This window comes from Cynara cardunculus (genome assembly GCF_001531365.2).
Source record: "Cynara cardunculus var. scolymus isolate 2C chromosome LG 2, CcrdV1, whole genome shotgun sequence".
Classification (NCBI taxonomy): domain Eukaryota; kingdom Viridiplantae; phylum Streptophyta; class Magnoliopsida; order Asterales; family Asteraceae; genus Cynara; species Cynara cardunculus.
The window spans coordinates 9,925,288-9,938,926 of NC_037529.1; the positions used below are offsets into that span (position 1 = coordinate 9,925,288).

General features: G+C 37.7%; 2 protein-coding genes across 3 annotated transcripts; both read left to right on the forward strand.

Moving 5' to 3' along the window:
- The first annotated feature begins 409 nt into the window (after window positions 1-409).
- LOC112505834 (ADP-ribosylation factor 1) lies at window positions 410-9,253 on the forward strand. Its single transcript, XM_025109864.1, has 9 exons — window positions 410-582; window positions 740-924; window positions 1,010-1,048; window positions 1,237-1,299; window positions 5,994-6,012; window positions 7,524-7,635; window positions 7,729-7,776; window positions 7,880-8,010; window positions 8,976-9,253. Exons 2-9 carry the CDS (start codon window positions 822-824, stop codon window positions 9,007-9,009), a joined length of 549 nt encoding a protein of 182 aa, XP_024965632.1. The 5' UTR covers window positions 410-582; window positions 740-821; the 3' UTR covers window positions 9,010-9,253.
- Window positions 9,254-11,746: 2,493 nt separating this feature from the next.
- On the forward strand, window positions 11,747-13,280 carry LOC112507429 (zinc finger protein CONSTANS-LIKE 4). Of its 2 annotated transcripts, XM_025112017.1 has the most exons (3): window positions 11,747-12,286; window positions 12,500-12,696; window positions 12,786-13,280. In XM_025112017.1, the coding sequence occupies exons 1-3, from the start codon at window positions 11,920-11,922 to the stop codon at window positions 13,131-13,133; spliced, it is 912 nt and encodes a 303-aa protein (XP_024967785.1). In that variant the 5' UTR covers window positions 11,747-11,919; the 3' UTR covers window positions 13,134-13,280. The 2 variants fall into 2 exon arrangements, with proteins under 2 accessions (XP_024967785.1, XP_024967784.1); XM_025112016.1 differs by having other exon boundaries at window positions 11,752-12,696.
- Window positions 13,281-13,639: the final 359 nt, after the last annotated feature.

The window sequence follows — 13,639 nt, forward strand, 5'->3', positions numbered from 1 at the left end:
CGTAGGGTCGGGAGGTTGGATTTTTGATGAGATGTCATCAATCAGCGAAGCCAAGTTCGTTGGTTCATAATTGATGACGATTATTATAAATCTAAGAGGGTGTTTATAATTCCTTTTGAACCCTACGACGTAACCAATATTCTCAATTTTAATTGTTCGTTATCCATTATTTTATAATGATTTATTCCATTATACATTTATACGTACTTAATCAACGGTTTTTGATCATTATCATTTATATTATTACCGTCTAAAATGAATGGACGTTACGAGATGGACCAAAAGGGGGTAACCGATCTTTCTGGACTAAAAGTGTAAAAAATGAAAATCTAGATGACCTTAAATGGAAATGATGAGATAGTTCAGGGTGAGTTTTTGTAAATTACTCCGTGTTCATCACTCCATATCTCCCGATTACAGATCCTGAAGAATCAAAATAGGAAACTCGGAGGATTGTCGTCCGAGGAGATCGAGACGAAGACCTCATATCCTTCCATCTTCAAATCTTGCTCCCAAAATCTCACCTTTTTCGCCATCACTACATATTTGAATTTTCTCTTGAGCAGATTCTCCGCTTCAGAGGTACGCTTTTCCATTTCTAAATTCCCAAGATCTTTCGTATAGACATGCTTTTGTTTTGTGCAAATATGTATTACTCACGTGCGCTGGAACTAATTGTGTGCATCATATGTGAATTCATATCATTTTGGTTTTTTTTCGGTCGGATTCTGTCACGCAGAGGATTTGGGATTCTGCTTTTGAAGGTGAAACGATCTGATCTGGATTTTTGATTTGGGGAATACTCGTACATGGTGTAATAGATGGGGTTAGTGTTTACACGATTGTTCTCATCGCTTTTCGGAAACAAAGAAGCTCGGATCCTCGTTCTCGGTCTTGACAATGCTGGCAAAACCACTATTCTTTGTATGATCCCATCTCTTTCATTGTCTCTAATCTTTTCTACGGATTATCTGTTTTCATGTTTGTTAATTGGTGATTTGGTGTTTAGATCGGCTTCAGATGGGTGAAGTTGTCTCCACTATTCCAAGTTGGTTCTCTTTCTTCGTCTCAGTTTTCTTAATTTACATTTGATATCCCTAACAGCTTAAATGCTTAGTTTCATAATAGGTTAACTTATGGGATTATTGAAGTTACATTAACGAATTTTGGGCGGCAAGTCTAGTTTTGGGGCATTGTCTTGATAGGTGTGCGTACTGATGTAGAATTTCTGTGCAGCCATCGGATTCAATGTAGAGACGGTGCAATATAACAATATAAAGTTTCAAGTCTGGGATCTGGGTATGTTTGCTAATTGTCCTTGATTTGCCTATCTAACTATCTTTTTTCTGTCCATAAGTGTTGAATTGAGCATTTCATTTGATGAAGTCAGATATGTGCTGACACCAATTGACGATTTTCTGTTAGCAATTGGATTTAACCATGCTTGCTGAAGGATGACAGTTCTGTAACAGTGTAACTGGCTGGGTGGAATACCCGACTCATCGGAACCTATTTAGCTGGATATGGAATATCCATATCCATCCCGAAACTATAAACCTCATGCTACTAGTTCATGGTGCAAGTGTCATAATGTGTAACAACTCCATAAAATGAGAGCCAAGCATTATATTCTTGTCATTTGATCCTAGAATCATTAAATAACTCTTAAGTTAGACCACTTAGCCCTATTTTTATGCACGCACCATCTGGATATTCGTGAATTTGGTTGGAAGTTATACGACTAAAAACAACAAGATGTTGGAAGATAAATACTTATCTTTAAGAAAGCACTGAGGTCCCCAATCAAACTAATGCATAAATCCAACAATAATGCAGAAACAAATAGATCTCAAACTTGTGTCTAACAAAATACGGTTAATGAGACAATGACAACCCACAACAACGATGTAATAACGATCTAGGAGCGATAAATGTAGGACACAAAGATTTAACGTGATTCCACTATCATGAGATAGTGTACATCCATAGGGGGGAGATGGTGGTTCATATATTCAATTCCAAAAGGAGAATACAAGGAGTTCCCACTGATTACAAGCTTCAAATCATAGCACTTGACAAAATGTAATTCTAGAACTCCCTCTCAAGTTCTCTCTCGTATTTTCTGATGAGGAGTAAGAAGCACACAAAAGTCTACACTTTAGAAAAGACCAAAAAATAGGTTTTAACGTTGGGGCTCAGCTGGCCATAGTTGTTAAAAGCGTGCCTAGGCTCTGAGGCTCATAAGGCTCAAGGTTGTGGGCTTTTTTTAAGTCGAGGCTTAGAGTATTCATGAGGCTCACTAAGGCATTGCTCCTTGGCTGAGGCACCTTGTGGGCCTAGGCTCGCCTCATGAAGAGTTACTAAATACCTAGTTAAATCCTAAGATTAAATAAGTTTTCTCATGTTCTCACTCCTATACTTTTTAAAAAAGAGTTATCAAATAGATGAAATAAGTCAAATCCTAATATCAAATAGAACTTCAAGCCTCCTTCTCTATAAATACTCAAACTTTAAAATTTCTCCTTCATGGCTCACGCTTTAAACCCCTCTGCCTGTATCGAAGTTCTCTTGGTTGCTGCATTGGAGGCTTGTACTTGTTGAATATTTAAGTTGTGTGTAACTGTGCGTGTGTGTGTGTATATATATATATATATTGATAAGATGCGCCTCGCATTTCTGAGACCCACGCCTCACATCTGCGCCTCGCATTCCTGAGGCCCACGCCTCACATCTGTGCCTCGCGCCTAGGCCCCAAGACCCCTTTATGCCTAAGTGTGCCTTAAGCCTTTAACAACTTTGCCGCTGGCTATCCTGCCCACGAATGTGCCACTGTCCCTATAGCATGGCACCATCGCATCAAGTGTAGCGATAACAAGTCTTCCCGCGCTATCCTGCACACTATCCTGTCATCTGTCACGATAGAACCCAGTTTCAACATCAAAAAGACCTTGCTGAGCCAAACTTTGATTTGGTATTGGTGTCACACATTAAAATATGACACTAGAATCGAAGTCTAACTAAAGTAGGATCAACTTTATCAATGCATATGGTGCTTTCCCAACAAGTTCTCAAGCAATGTAAGAACTATAGTGATGAAGACTACATAATAAACTTAAAATGTAGGATTTACTTGAAGCCATTTAATGCCCTGATGATTCTTTGATATCTCGGTCTTGAAAAGACTCAAAAAACAGAAGCACCATAATAGAGCTTCGCACGCACAAGACACATGTATTTTTACATACATTGATGATTACTACTTATACTAAGTCTGAAGTACAATTAGCTTGCATTATATTGTGCCAAGACAATAAGCGAACTATTGTGTTCTTAAGACAGGTTGTTTCACCAATAACATTTCTTTAATGATATAAGGATCATTTTTGTTAGAGGTCTAGAGGACCATGATGATCGTGGAAATATAATCCTAAAGTTTTGTAAAGCGTCGAAAACATGATTTTAGAGACTGAAGTAGTTGCAACATCAACTTATTACTCCTGGGATCAAATTTTCGTCATTACCATATCACATTCTAGTGTCATATTATTTAGCATAAAAAGGCTGAGGCTCGTTGTTGCTAAATCATGGTCAAAAGAAGAGTCAAATTTGATCTTTAAATTAGAGTTTTCTTGAGATGGAGGGTTCTGGTTGTATCAAGTAAATGCAGCAATATAGACTTTGGTTACATATTGTAAGTGAAAAGATGGCTCAAAAGCTCCAGGGTGAGACGGAATGATAGTTTTTTATGCTCTATTTCAGAAGGATGAACACCAGGATTGGAATTCATGTAGGTTTGGTAGGTGTAATTTTTAACGGTAATTCATACTTTCAAGTTTACGTCAGAACTTTACTGATGACTTATACACCTATGGATTCCATCCTAAGTGGTGATGGTTTTCTAAATAATAATCCATTACACCAGACTCTTTGAATGCAAGGCCCATTTTTAAAACAAGAAAATAAAAATAAAGGATGAGAAAGTACATACATTGGTGTTATTTGATTCTCATATATTAGTTTGATTCCATTAGAGCCAAGCTTGACAGTACCGGTCATAATGTTTGTAGTTCCTATAATTTGAATAAGTAGTGCACGATATTATAATATAAAATGATTGGTGTCACATTTCAGGGATTAAATTAGAATGGGTTTTGGTATTAGCAATTGGATTATCTTAGTATATGCTATAATTTATTAAAGAAAATTATAATTGTAAATATGAGGAATAAGAAGGGCAGTAAAAGACAGGGATCTAATAATCACGGAACAAGACATCTCGTTGCATTTAGAATAAAAGATAAGGTGCTGGAAGTCTGTGGACTATGTAGTGCAAATGGACTCCCTGTTATACACACTTGTACATAAATACTTGCTGGTGGTATGTGAAGGTTATACACTTATAGGTAGCGTTTGGTACGCAGACATAATTGGACTGGACTGAACAGGACAGGACAAGATATGACTGGACAAGAGGGTAGGACTGGATAGGACTGGACGAGACAGGACTGGACATAACAGGAGTATGTCTGGTGTTTGGTACGACTAGGATTGGACGGGTGAGAACTAGACAAGCTATCCCCAAAAGTTATTTGATGATTTTAAATATTATATAATAGTTATAATTAACACAAATAAAGTAAATAATTAAATAATTTAATTTATAAATATTTGTACATAATTTTCATATTTGTATCAAATTTGAATGAAAAATTTGATATAATTGATGGTAGTAGTGGTGTTGGTGGAGGTGGTTTTGGTTATGGTGGAGGTGGTGGTGGTCGACGGTAGTAGTGGCAACGGGCAGTGTCGGTGGCCAACAGTGGTTATGGAGGTAGAGGCAGTGGTGGTGGTGATAGTTGACAATGGTGGAGGAGGTAGTTGTGGTTGATGTAGTGAAGATAGTGGTGGTGGTGGTTATGGTGGAGGTGAGGTGGCAATGAATGGTAGTGGCCGATGGTGGTCATGGAGGTCGTGGAGGAGGTTGTTGCAGTAGAGGAGGAGTTGTAGGTGGCGAACGTCGTTAGTGGTGGTGGCAATGGACGGTGGTGGTCGGTGGTCGACTATGGTAGAGGTGGCAATGGACTTGGTGGACGGTGGTTATGGAGGCGGTGGAGGATGTTGTTGTAGGGGAAGAAGAGGTGGAGGACTGGAGGTGGAGGTGGAGGTGGCCACCGGTAGTGGTGGCGGCGGCCGAAACTAGCGGTGATGACCATTAAAACAAATATTATATTAAGGTTATATATCAAACTAGGGTAGATTAGTAATATTTTAGTTTCTGTCACATTCTTGTCCCATAAAAAACCTCTTTTGTCCCATGCTGTCCCACCTTGTCCTAGTTCTTGTCCCTGTTCCATGTCGCGCCAAACGTGGGACAGTGAGTTCTTGTTCTGTCCCATGCTACGCCAAACATGGGACAGTGAGTTTTGTCCCATCCTGTCCCGTCCCGTCCCATGTACCAAACGTAGCCAATATAGGCCAAGTTGTTTTAATAATCCTTTGATAAGGTCAATTGAAGTTCTTTCTTATGGTTCAGATTTACAGATAGATTAAGCTGTGGTGAATATGAGAATGCGAGTGATATGAGATATAGAAAAGGGAAAAATAATATCTTCAGCAAGGTTTGTTTTGAGATCAATAGAAGGTTAAATTTATACCGTAGTTAGATACAAGTCATTACCATTTTGGTAAGCATAGGAAGAAAGAGGTTGACTTCTTTGATGTGAAGCATTGTGAAGAAACATGTATACTTGCTTGTAGAATTATAATGTGAGTATAATGCTGTATGTTTAGAACACCAGATAGACAAATGAATTTCATTGGTCTTCGTAGAAACAGTTATGGTTGTTGAACTTGTTGGTCCGTTGGGATCTTTTTGGTCATCGAACATTCTTTTTCACTTTTCAATATTTCCTCTTATATTGTTTTCCTTGAATAATATGTATTTCATCATTATGTTAATATTTCTTGCTGATGCTAGTGTTTTTTTAATACAGGTGGGCAGACCAGCATCAGGTAGCCTTTGATTGATCTTCTCACCTCACTTCCCTCATGGCTAATACTACAAAAAGTAGATTGCAGCCAATCGTATATATTTTTGACATTGCTGAGTTATCTTAATTTTCTCTTCGATCAATACACTAGCCTGTTTCCCAACAGACCCACATATTCATCTTAACACGCTATGCTGTTAATTGCGGCGCTATTGCGCTGCAATAGCGGATTGCGGAGTAAGGTAAAATTGTGGTGAAATTTGCGTTTCCGATATTAGCGGCGCAATTGACCAATATTTAAGGTGAAATTGCAGATTGATATTCTGACATTTTAGCTTGGGCCTCTTTAGAACTATGTTGACTCGGATGCTGAACCTATTGCTTGTAATTAGCTCGTTTATGAACACTTTTCCTTTTTTGTTTTGTGAAACTTGTTTAAGTTGACGTTTTGATGCTGAAACTATATTCTTAATTAATGCATATATATGTTTATGTATGCATACATATATATTATCTATATGTGTGTATATATATATAATTCTATGAAATATTATATGAACCGCTGTTTTTGGACCACTATACCACTGCTATAACTGCTATTTCAAATTTCGGTTCTGACCGCAATTTTGTATTTTCACCTCTATAACAGCATAGTTAACACGTACTGAATTAGTTTGTGTTTGCACTCTTCATGCTGGCTTAAATTCATTATGGGATTAATTCCGCATCCCCACTTTTGGCATGCATGAAAAGTCATGATAGTTGAAACCATGCTCACTGCATATCTGGGTGGTATCTGCTGCTAATATTCCACTTTGGGTTGGTCTTGAGATGTGGCATACCACGGGTTATATTTTTACTTTTGGTGTACTAACGGTTGCGATGGACAGTAAAAAGCATTTGGTTGTGTGGTTTCTAGAAAAAAGACAAAAAAAAATCATGCTTTAAAAGATAAAAGCCAGAGCCTTGACAAAACCTGTATATGGATCCAAAATATACATGCAGACTAATGTGTTGTTTCATAAACCTAATAGTATCCTCCACTTGTTACATTTCTTTCAAATTTGCCTTTTCAAATTAGTTGAACAGGTAACTTTGTAAAATAACATATAAGGATGACCAACCGTTGTGTATGATTGCTGAATTTGTTTGATGGTCTCCTCAAGGACCTCAACTCATTCAGTTGAACTCCTTGATGTTCAGTAAAAGTTATTTTCGAAACCTTGTTGCTAGAAATGATGGTAATATAAAATACAGTTTGGGATTTATGCACATTGCAATCGAAGTTGGTGGGTTTTGTGCAGCACATAGACCAACTTTCTTTTCTGCCCTTGATTTCATGGTTGAAATGAGGATTGATGATTATAAAATCATCATATATCTTCTCAGTTTGAAATTTACATTGTACATTGAGTTGCAAAATAGGAAATGGTACAACTCCTGTAATGCTGGCATTCATGAAAATCTTTATAGGTTGGCTTTTGTTACAGTTTTTCACAAGTTCATCAGCTGATATACTCTGGTTTCTTTTAGGCCATATTGGAGATGCTATTTTCCAAATACTCAAGCCATAATATATGTGGTTGATTCCAGTGACACCGAACGACTAGTAATTGCTAAAGAGGAGTTCCATGCAATTTTAGAGGTATTCTTTGTTCTTATCACAACCTTTTCGGTAGTTTCTGTAGTATAAATTGTATTCTTTTAACGCCAAATATATCTATTGTTTTTAACATAGGAGGAAGAGCTAAAAGGTGCTGTAGTTCTCATATTCGCTAACAAACAGGTTGAGCCTTTTAACTTGTCACACAAACCAAATGAATCTTTTAATGTTTATAATTTTCAGTTCTCACCTCTAAATAATTGCTTTTCTACATATCGGCTGATAGGATCTTCCTGGTGCACTTGATGATGCTGCTGTGACAGAGGCTCTAGAGTTGCACAAAATAAAAAACCGTCAATGGTCTATATTTAAAACTTCAGCAATCAAAGGAGAAGGTCTCTTTGAGGGCTTAGACTGGTAAGCTCAATTCTGATTATATACACTTCTCAATTCTATTTTCCACCTTTCTAGTCACTCTAGTTGATGTTTCAGAATACAGATTATAACATCATATTTGATATTTGCAAGCCTGTAGAAGACGGGCAGCTAGAATGTCAGAGAACTAGAAATGCAAATAGCATGTGTTGATAGATTTTATCTATAAATTCGAGACATGAGGTGAGTGAATAGAGGGAAGGTATTGATAATGAGTGAATCAATGTGGTAGAATCTGCTTGTTTTAAGATGATGCAATTATGGGGGGTATAAATAAATAGTCCTTAGTATTGAGGTGTGAAAAACCGAAGCTTGAGGTTAAACTAGATGACTCTCTCACCTTGCTGGACTGAAACTGCTGCGCTCAAGAAAAATGTTGTGGAACTGAAATTTATATGAGCTAAAGTCATGATCGGATTTCCAACTAGTTTTGGAGTGAAAAAGGCGGTGATTGTGAATGGTGGTTAAAGATGGCAACTTCAACGTAACAAACCATCAACCACATTTGGGATTATATTTACTGATTTGGCAGATTTGAGTTATGACAATTGCTTTGCTCCAACTCCCCCCTACAAGCCCTATTTTAGCAGCTACTTTTTAAAATTATTCAAGCAAATCTGTGTGTTTATAAATAATAAGAATGACCTGAATTGCCTTGATTGTGCATGCATATGTAGTTCTGCATGACATTTTTGTGCCAACTGAATGATTGGAACAGATGAGACAGATCCACTCCCCATTATGTGAAGAATTTTTATTTTTGTAAAGAAGTTGAATGTGCACAGTGCTGGTCCTGGTGACGAGTCATCATGTCTCTTTTATTTGTCTATACGTTTGTATTTTCTAATTCTATTTATTTAGTTACGTTGTAGTTTAATATATACCACACAAAGAAATATATCTGTATATGCAGCTCTTTATCGATGATGTATGTTTGTGAATGGCAGGTTGAGCAACACTCTCAAGTCTGGCGGTGGCTAAACCTTTCGTTCTCATTGTGTAAGTTTGTGACTTGCTATTGATTTKGTCTTTAGCTATTAGATCTCGAGTCATCATGTCTTTTCGGAGGCCAAATACTGATGTCTCACTGAAACATCTAAATTTGTAGTACCATTTTTTCTGTTTGATGTTATCTGTTTCTTGGTAGTTCCAATTTTTATACTATTACTAAATCTTTGAAACTTCTCCATGGAAATGAATATGATGTAAGGTTTTGACCGGTCGAGTGTTTGCGTTTTGTTGTAAAGCTGGTAAAGGAAACAACTTTGTTGTCATTTCATAATGCTCGATCACGATTTAGCACAATTTGTGCGACGACTTGTAGTCAGCAGGTTTACGTAGCGACCAGCGACGACAAAATGGCCAAAAGCTTGGGATTGCAAAAAAAAAACCCTGAAACTGATGGTGAAAAATCAAAAACCAAAATTTTTGGGCCGGGTTCGAGGACTTCTTATCGATGGGGTTGCACATGGGTTGGGTTTTTGAACAAGCCAATCCAATGATTGCGGTTTGAATAATCACAACCTAACATAACCCACCCCAAACAAAACTAAAACCCAACCCAACCCAAACCGTACGAGTTGGTCGGGTTGAAACTTTGCTATAATTTACAATCTAGCTATTTAGCTATAAACGAAGTAAAATAAAAAAAGATAACATACAAAAAGCCTAACAAACACAAAAAAGAAAGTTGAAGGTTAAAGCAAATAAAAAAATAAAATTACTATTGATATTGTAATATAATTTTGCATATAATTAATTATGGATTGGTCTAATATCTAATGTATGTATATGTTGATCAAGGACTTAAAAATCATATCAAATCTATAGTGTAGAAGTGCATCAGGTTCTAAGTGGGTTGGGTTCAAATAATCCTAACTCAATTCCAACCGAATAGATACGAGTTGACCTAATTTTGTATCAACTATGTGTCAGATTACCTTGGGTTGAGTTTTTTTGAGTTTTTTCGGATTGGGTTGGCCGGGTTGGTCGGTATTTTGATCACCCCTACTTATCAGGAATGGGAACATATTCAGGGATTTTATCAGGGATGGGGGCGGGGACGGTGATCACCGGTACGACCCGACACGACCTGATATGTGTATGTATGTATGTGTGTGTGTGTATATATATATGTTAATACTTATTTATATAGGTATAATATCATTAAAAGAAAAATAATGACATTAAAATTCAAAAGATTTTTATCCACTTTATCTCAACACTCCAAATAAAACTTTCGAAAAATCTAGTTTATTTGTCTTATCATGAAATCTTGATGTTAGTTGGATGATGTTTGAACTTCTATTTACTTTTATATTGTAATCTAAGATATTGTTTGTAATTGGTTTAAGACCTTTACACTTGTATGTTTTAAGAAAATTAATTTACTTTTAGTTGTGAAAATTAAAATGTTGTAATTTTTTTTCCGGGACAATTTTGATTTAGGTTCGGGTATAACCAACAACGAATGGGAAACCAATGGGGAAAGGGGATTTTTACCCTTAACGGGTTCCCCATCATGGATCGGGGAAACCATAGGCCCCGATGGAATCCTTGATAAGATCCTCGATGGGAACCAAAATAGTTACAGGGATGGTTTTGGTTATCGGTTTCGGGGGCAAGGATACCAATAACCAGTCCCAACCTGACTCGTTGCCATTCCTACAACAACCATGGGTCACGGTCCAAGTTTGCCATGACCTGGGGAATGACCCAGAGTCACGAAAAGCTTGGTGAAGAGCGAGTCATAGCTCACATACCATGTCGTCGACACCAAATCAGGTGTGCTAAATTTGCCAAGCCAAGTTTCATCGACAAATGTTAATTGGACTGAAATATCAAGTCTATTAATGTTGGGGTTGCAAGCAAGTTAACGACTAAGTAGACCAACCTTTACTAATCCAGGTGAGTTGTATCTGACTTTATATATCAAAATTAATGCTTAAAGCAAGATTAGAATGATCAAGCATTCTATATTTTTACATTTCAAATGCTACACATAAAGTACGTATATGATTCATGTAATGATAAAAGGGAATGGAAAGTATGCGACCATGTGTTGGTATTTGTGATTAGATGCCGGTAATATGATGGCGGAAAATTCCCAATATAAATGTTAGTTAGTACATGTATTAGAAAAGGTACCTAACTCGATTGGTGGACGTAGTTAAGATATTATTTTTGTTATAATATTTTAAATCTTTTATCATCATGATTGTATGTATGTCTTAAATTAAGATATAACGTCACAACCCTGGCGAAAAGCGGATGTGGCATAAGCCAAAACAAAATCCCTTAAAGAAACCTTGACTATTTTCATTTCTAGCGATAACTGTTGATATATAAATTGTGACTTTATCAGATATGAATAATTAATTATGTAGAAAAACAATATCTTTTTGACGTTATTTCAAAAGGTGCGTACAATGTTTAGTCGTCGTAACGAGGTCTATTACATTATTTTGTGATTCCAACTCCGTCTTGTAACGAAAATAATAATGAGATTGTAATGTTAAGTTGGTCATAAAACGACATAAAAACGTTTGTATTATTATCAAACCAATATCCATAAAAAGTCTTTGGTGGATATGTGGGCATCATAGATCCACGCGTCATCAAAGTTTCATCAAGACAGCTGTCCGTTTCTCCTACAGGGGGCCCCACGTCGCTATGCAGATATTTGACAAACAGCGGAACAACCTTCCCATCCTTGCTCAAAATCTTTTTCTTGGCACACATTGATCCACGTGTCATCCACTTCCACCACAACTTCATTTCCTAACCTAGGGTAGATATAGATAGCTCCAGTCTCTTCCAAACACTTAAAACCCACAAAAAAATCAGAAGTTTCTAGACACAGGAGCCCTCAAATTTAAACCATAACCAACCATGGTTGAAAACGGTGGTGCTAGTGGTGGTGCCAAGTGTTTTCCGACAGGGTGGCACGTGGCTCGAAAGCTATGTGATTCTTGCGACTCCGCGGCAGCCTTGCTGTTCTGCCGTAAGCACAGGGCTTTTATGTGTATGGCGTGTGATGTGAAGCTGCACCGCCACATGAGGCACGACCGTGTGTGGATGTGCGAGGTGTGTGAACAAGCACCTGCTTGTTTCAATTGTAAGGCGGACGACGCTGCGCTATGCGTCACTTGCGATACAGATATACACTCGGCGAATCCGCTTGCTCGCCGTCACGAGCGAATTCCGGTGGTTCCGTTCTATGATTCTGCGGAGGATGCTCTCGTCAACTCTACCGCCGGTAACCTACTACATCCGGTCTCCGGTTACGGAAACAATGATCAATTGAATAGTTCCGTTGCCAAGGAAGATAATAATGATAGTTGGGGAGTTCCGACTACGACGAATGTGAATGTTAAATTTCCTACCAGTACTTCTCAGACGGATATGAAATCAATAGATCTGTTTGCTGCTGCTGATCGTATCTTCGATTTTGGTTTCCCGATTACAACAGAGGTTAAACATCAAAGCCAATTCCGTGATTCAGTTACCGATGGCGTGGTTCCAGTCCAAACAACTGTGCCGGCAACGAATTTTCTAGATGTACAAAGAGTCGATCATCAATCACCGGGAACTCCATACGAGATCGATTTCACCAGATCTACTACCAATTCGAACAACAAAAGCAACTCGCAGTCGCATAACCATAATGTAAACATCTCAATTCAAATCTTTAAGCTCCAGATGTTGATTACTCTATTATACCAGAACGCTTACATGTGGATCTACGGAAATTACAGGTATCGTGTTCATCGATGGAAGCCGGCGTAGTACCGGAACAAAAATCGATATCACATCCATTGATGGTAGCAGGAGAAACGCAAATAACAAAAAGGTTGTCAGGAATGGATAGGGAGGCTAGGGTTTTGAGGTACAAGGAAAAGAGGAAGAAGAGAAAGTTCGAGAAGAAAATCCGATACGCTTCTCGGAAGGCGTATGCTGAGATGCGGCCGAGGATCAAAGGCCGGTTTGCAAAGCGAACAGAGTCGACGACGGAGTTGGATGTAGATCGGTGGTTGTTGACGGCGGAGTGTAATACCAATGGTTATGGTGCGGAGGAGGAGTACGGCGTCTTTCCTTCGTTTTGAAGGACGGCGTACTCGTACAGTTGGTGTAAAACATTTATCAGGGAAATTAGCGTCTAACTATTTTTCTCTTTTCAGTAAGCTCTCATTCTAATTCACAACTTCAATTATAACTGAAATCTATTTTTATTTTACTTTTTTTATTATCAATTTCATTTTGTTACAAGGAACTCGTTTTTATGATATTAAAAAAAATCGTGACATCACATATAATATTAAACTCGGATTAAATAAACCCAAAAAATGGTAGATAGACCAGCCCACAAGCAAAGAGCCACCCAAAACAAAAAAACGATCAACATTACTAAATGACACAAATAACAAGGCATATAACCGAAAATAAGCCGCAAACGAAATGCAATACTGAAAGGGTTAGTGCACCGTGAAACCCGTGACCCGTAGAAGCCTTTAGCTCGATGGGAAAGAAGCTGATTAAATGTCAAACACCGAATCACAATCCCTTGACACCTCGTTGAAGCTAAAACAACAAATTTTCTTAAGCATTATAT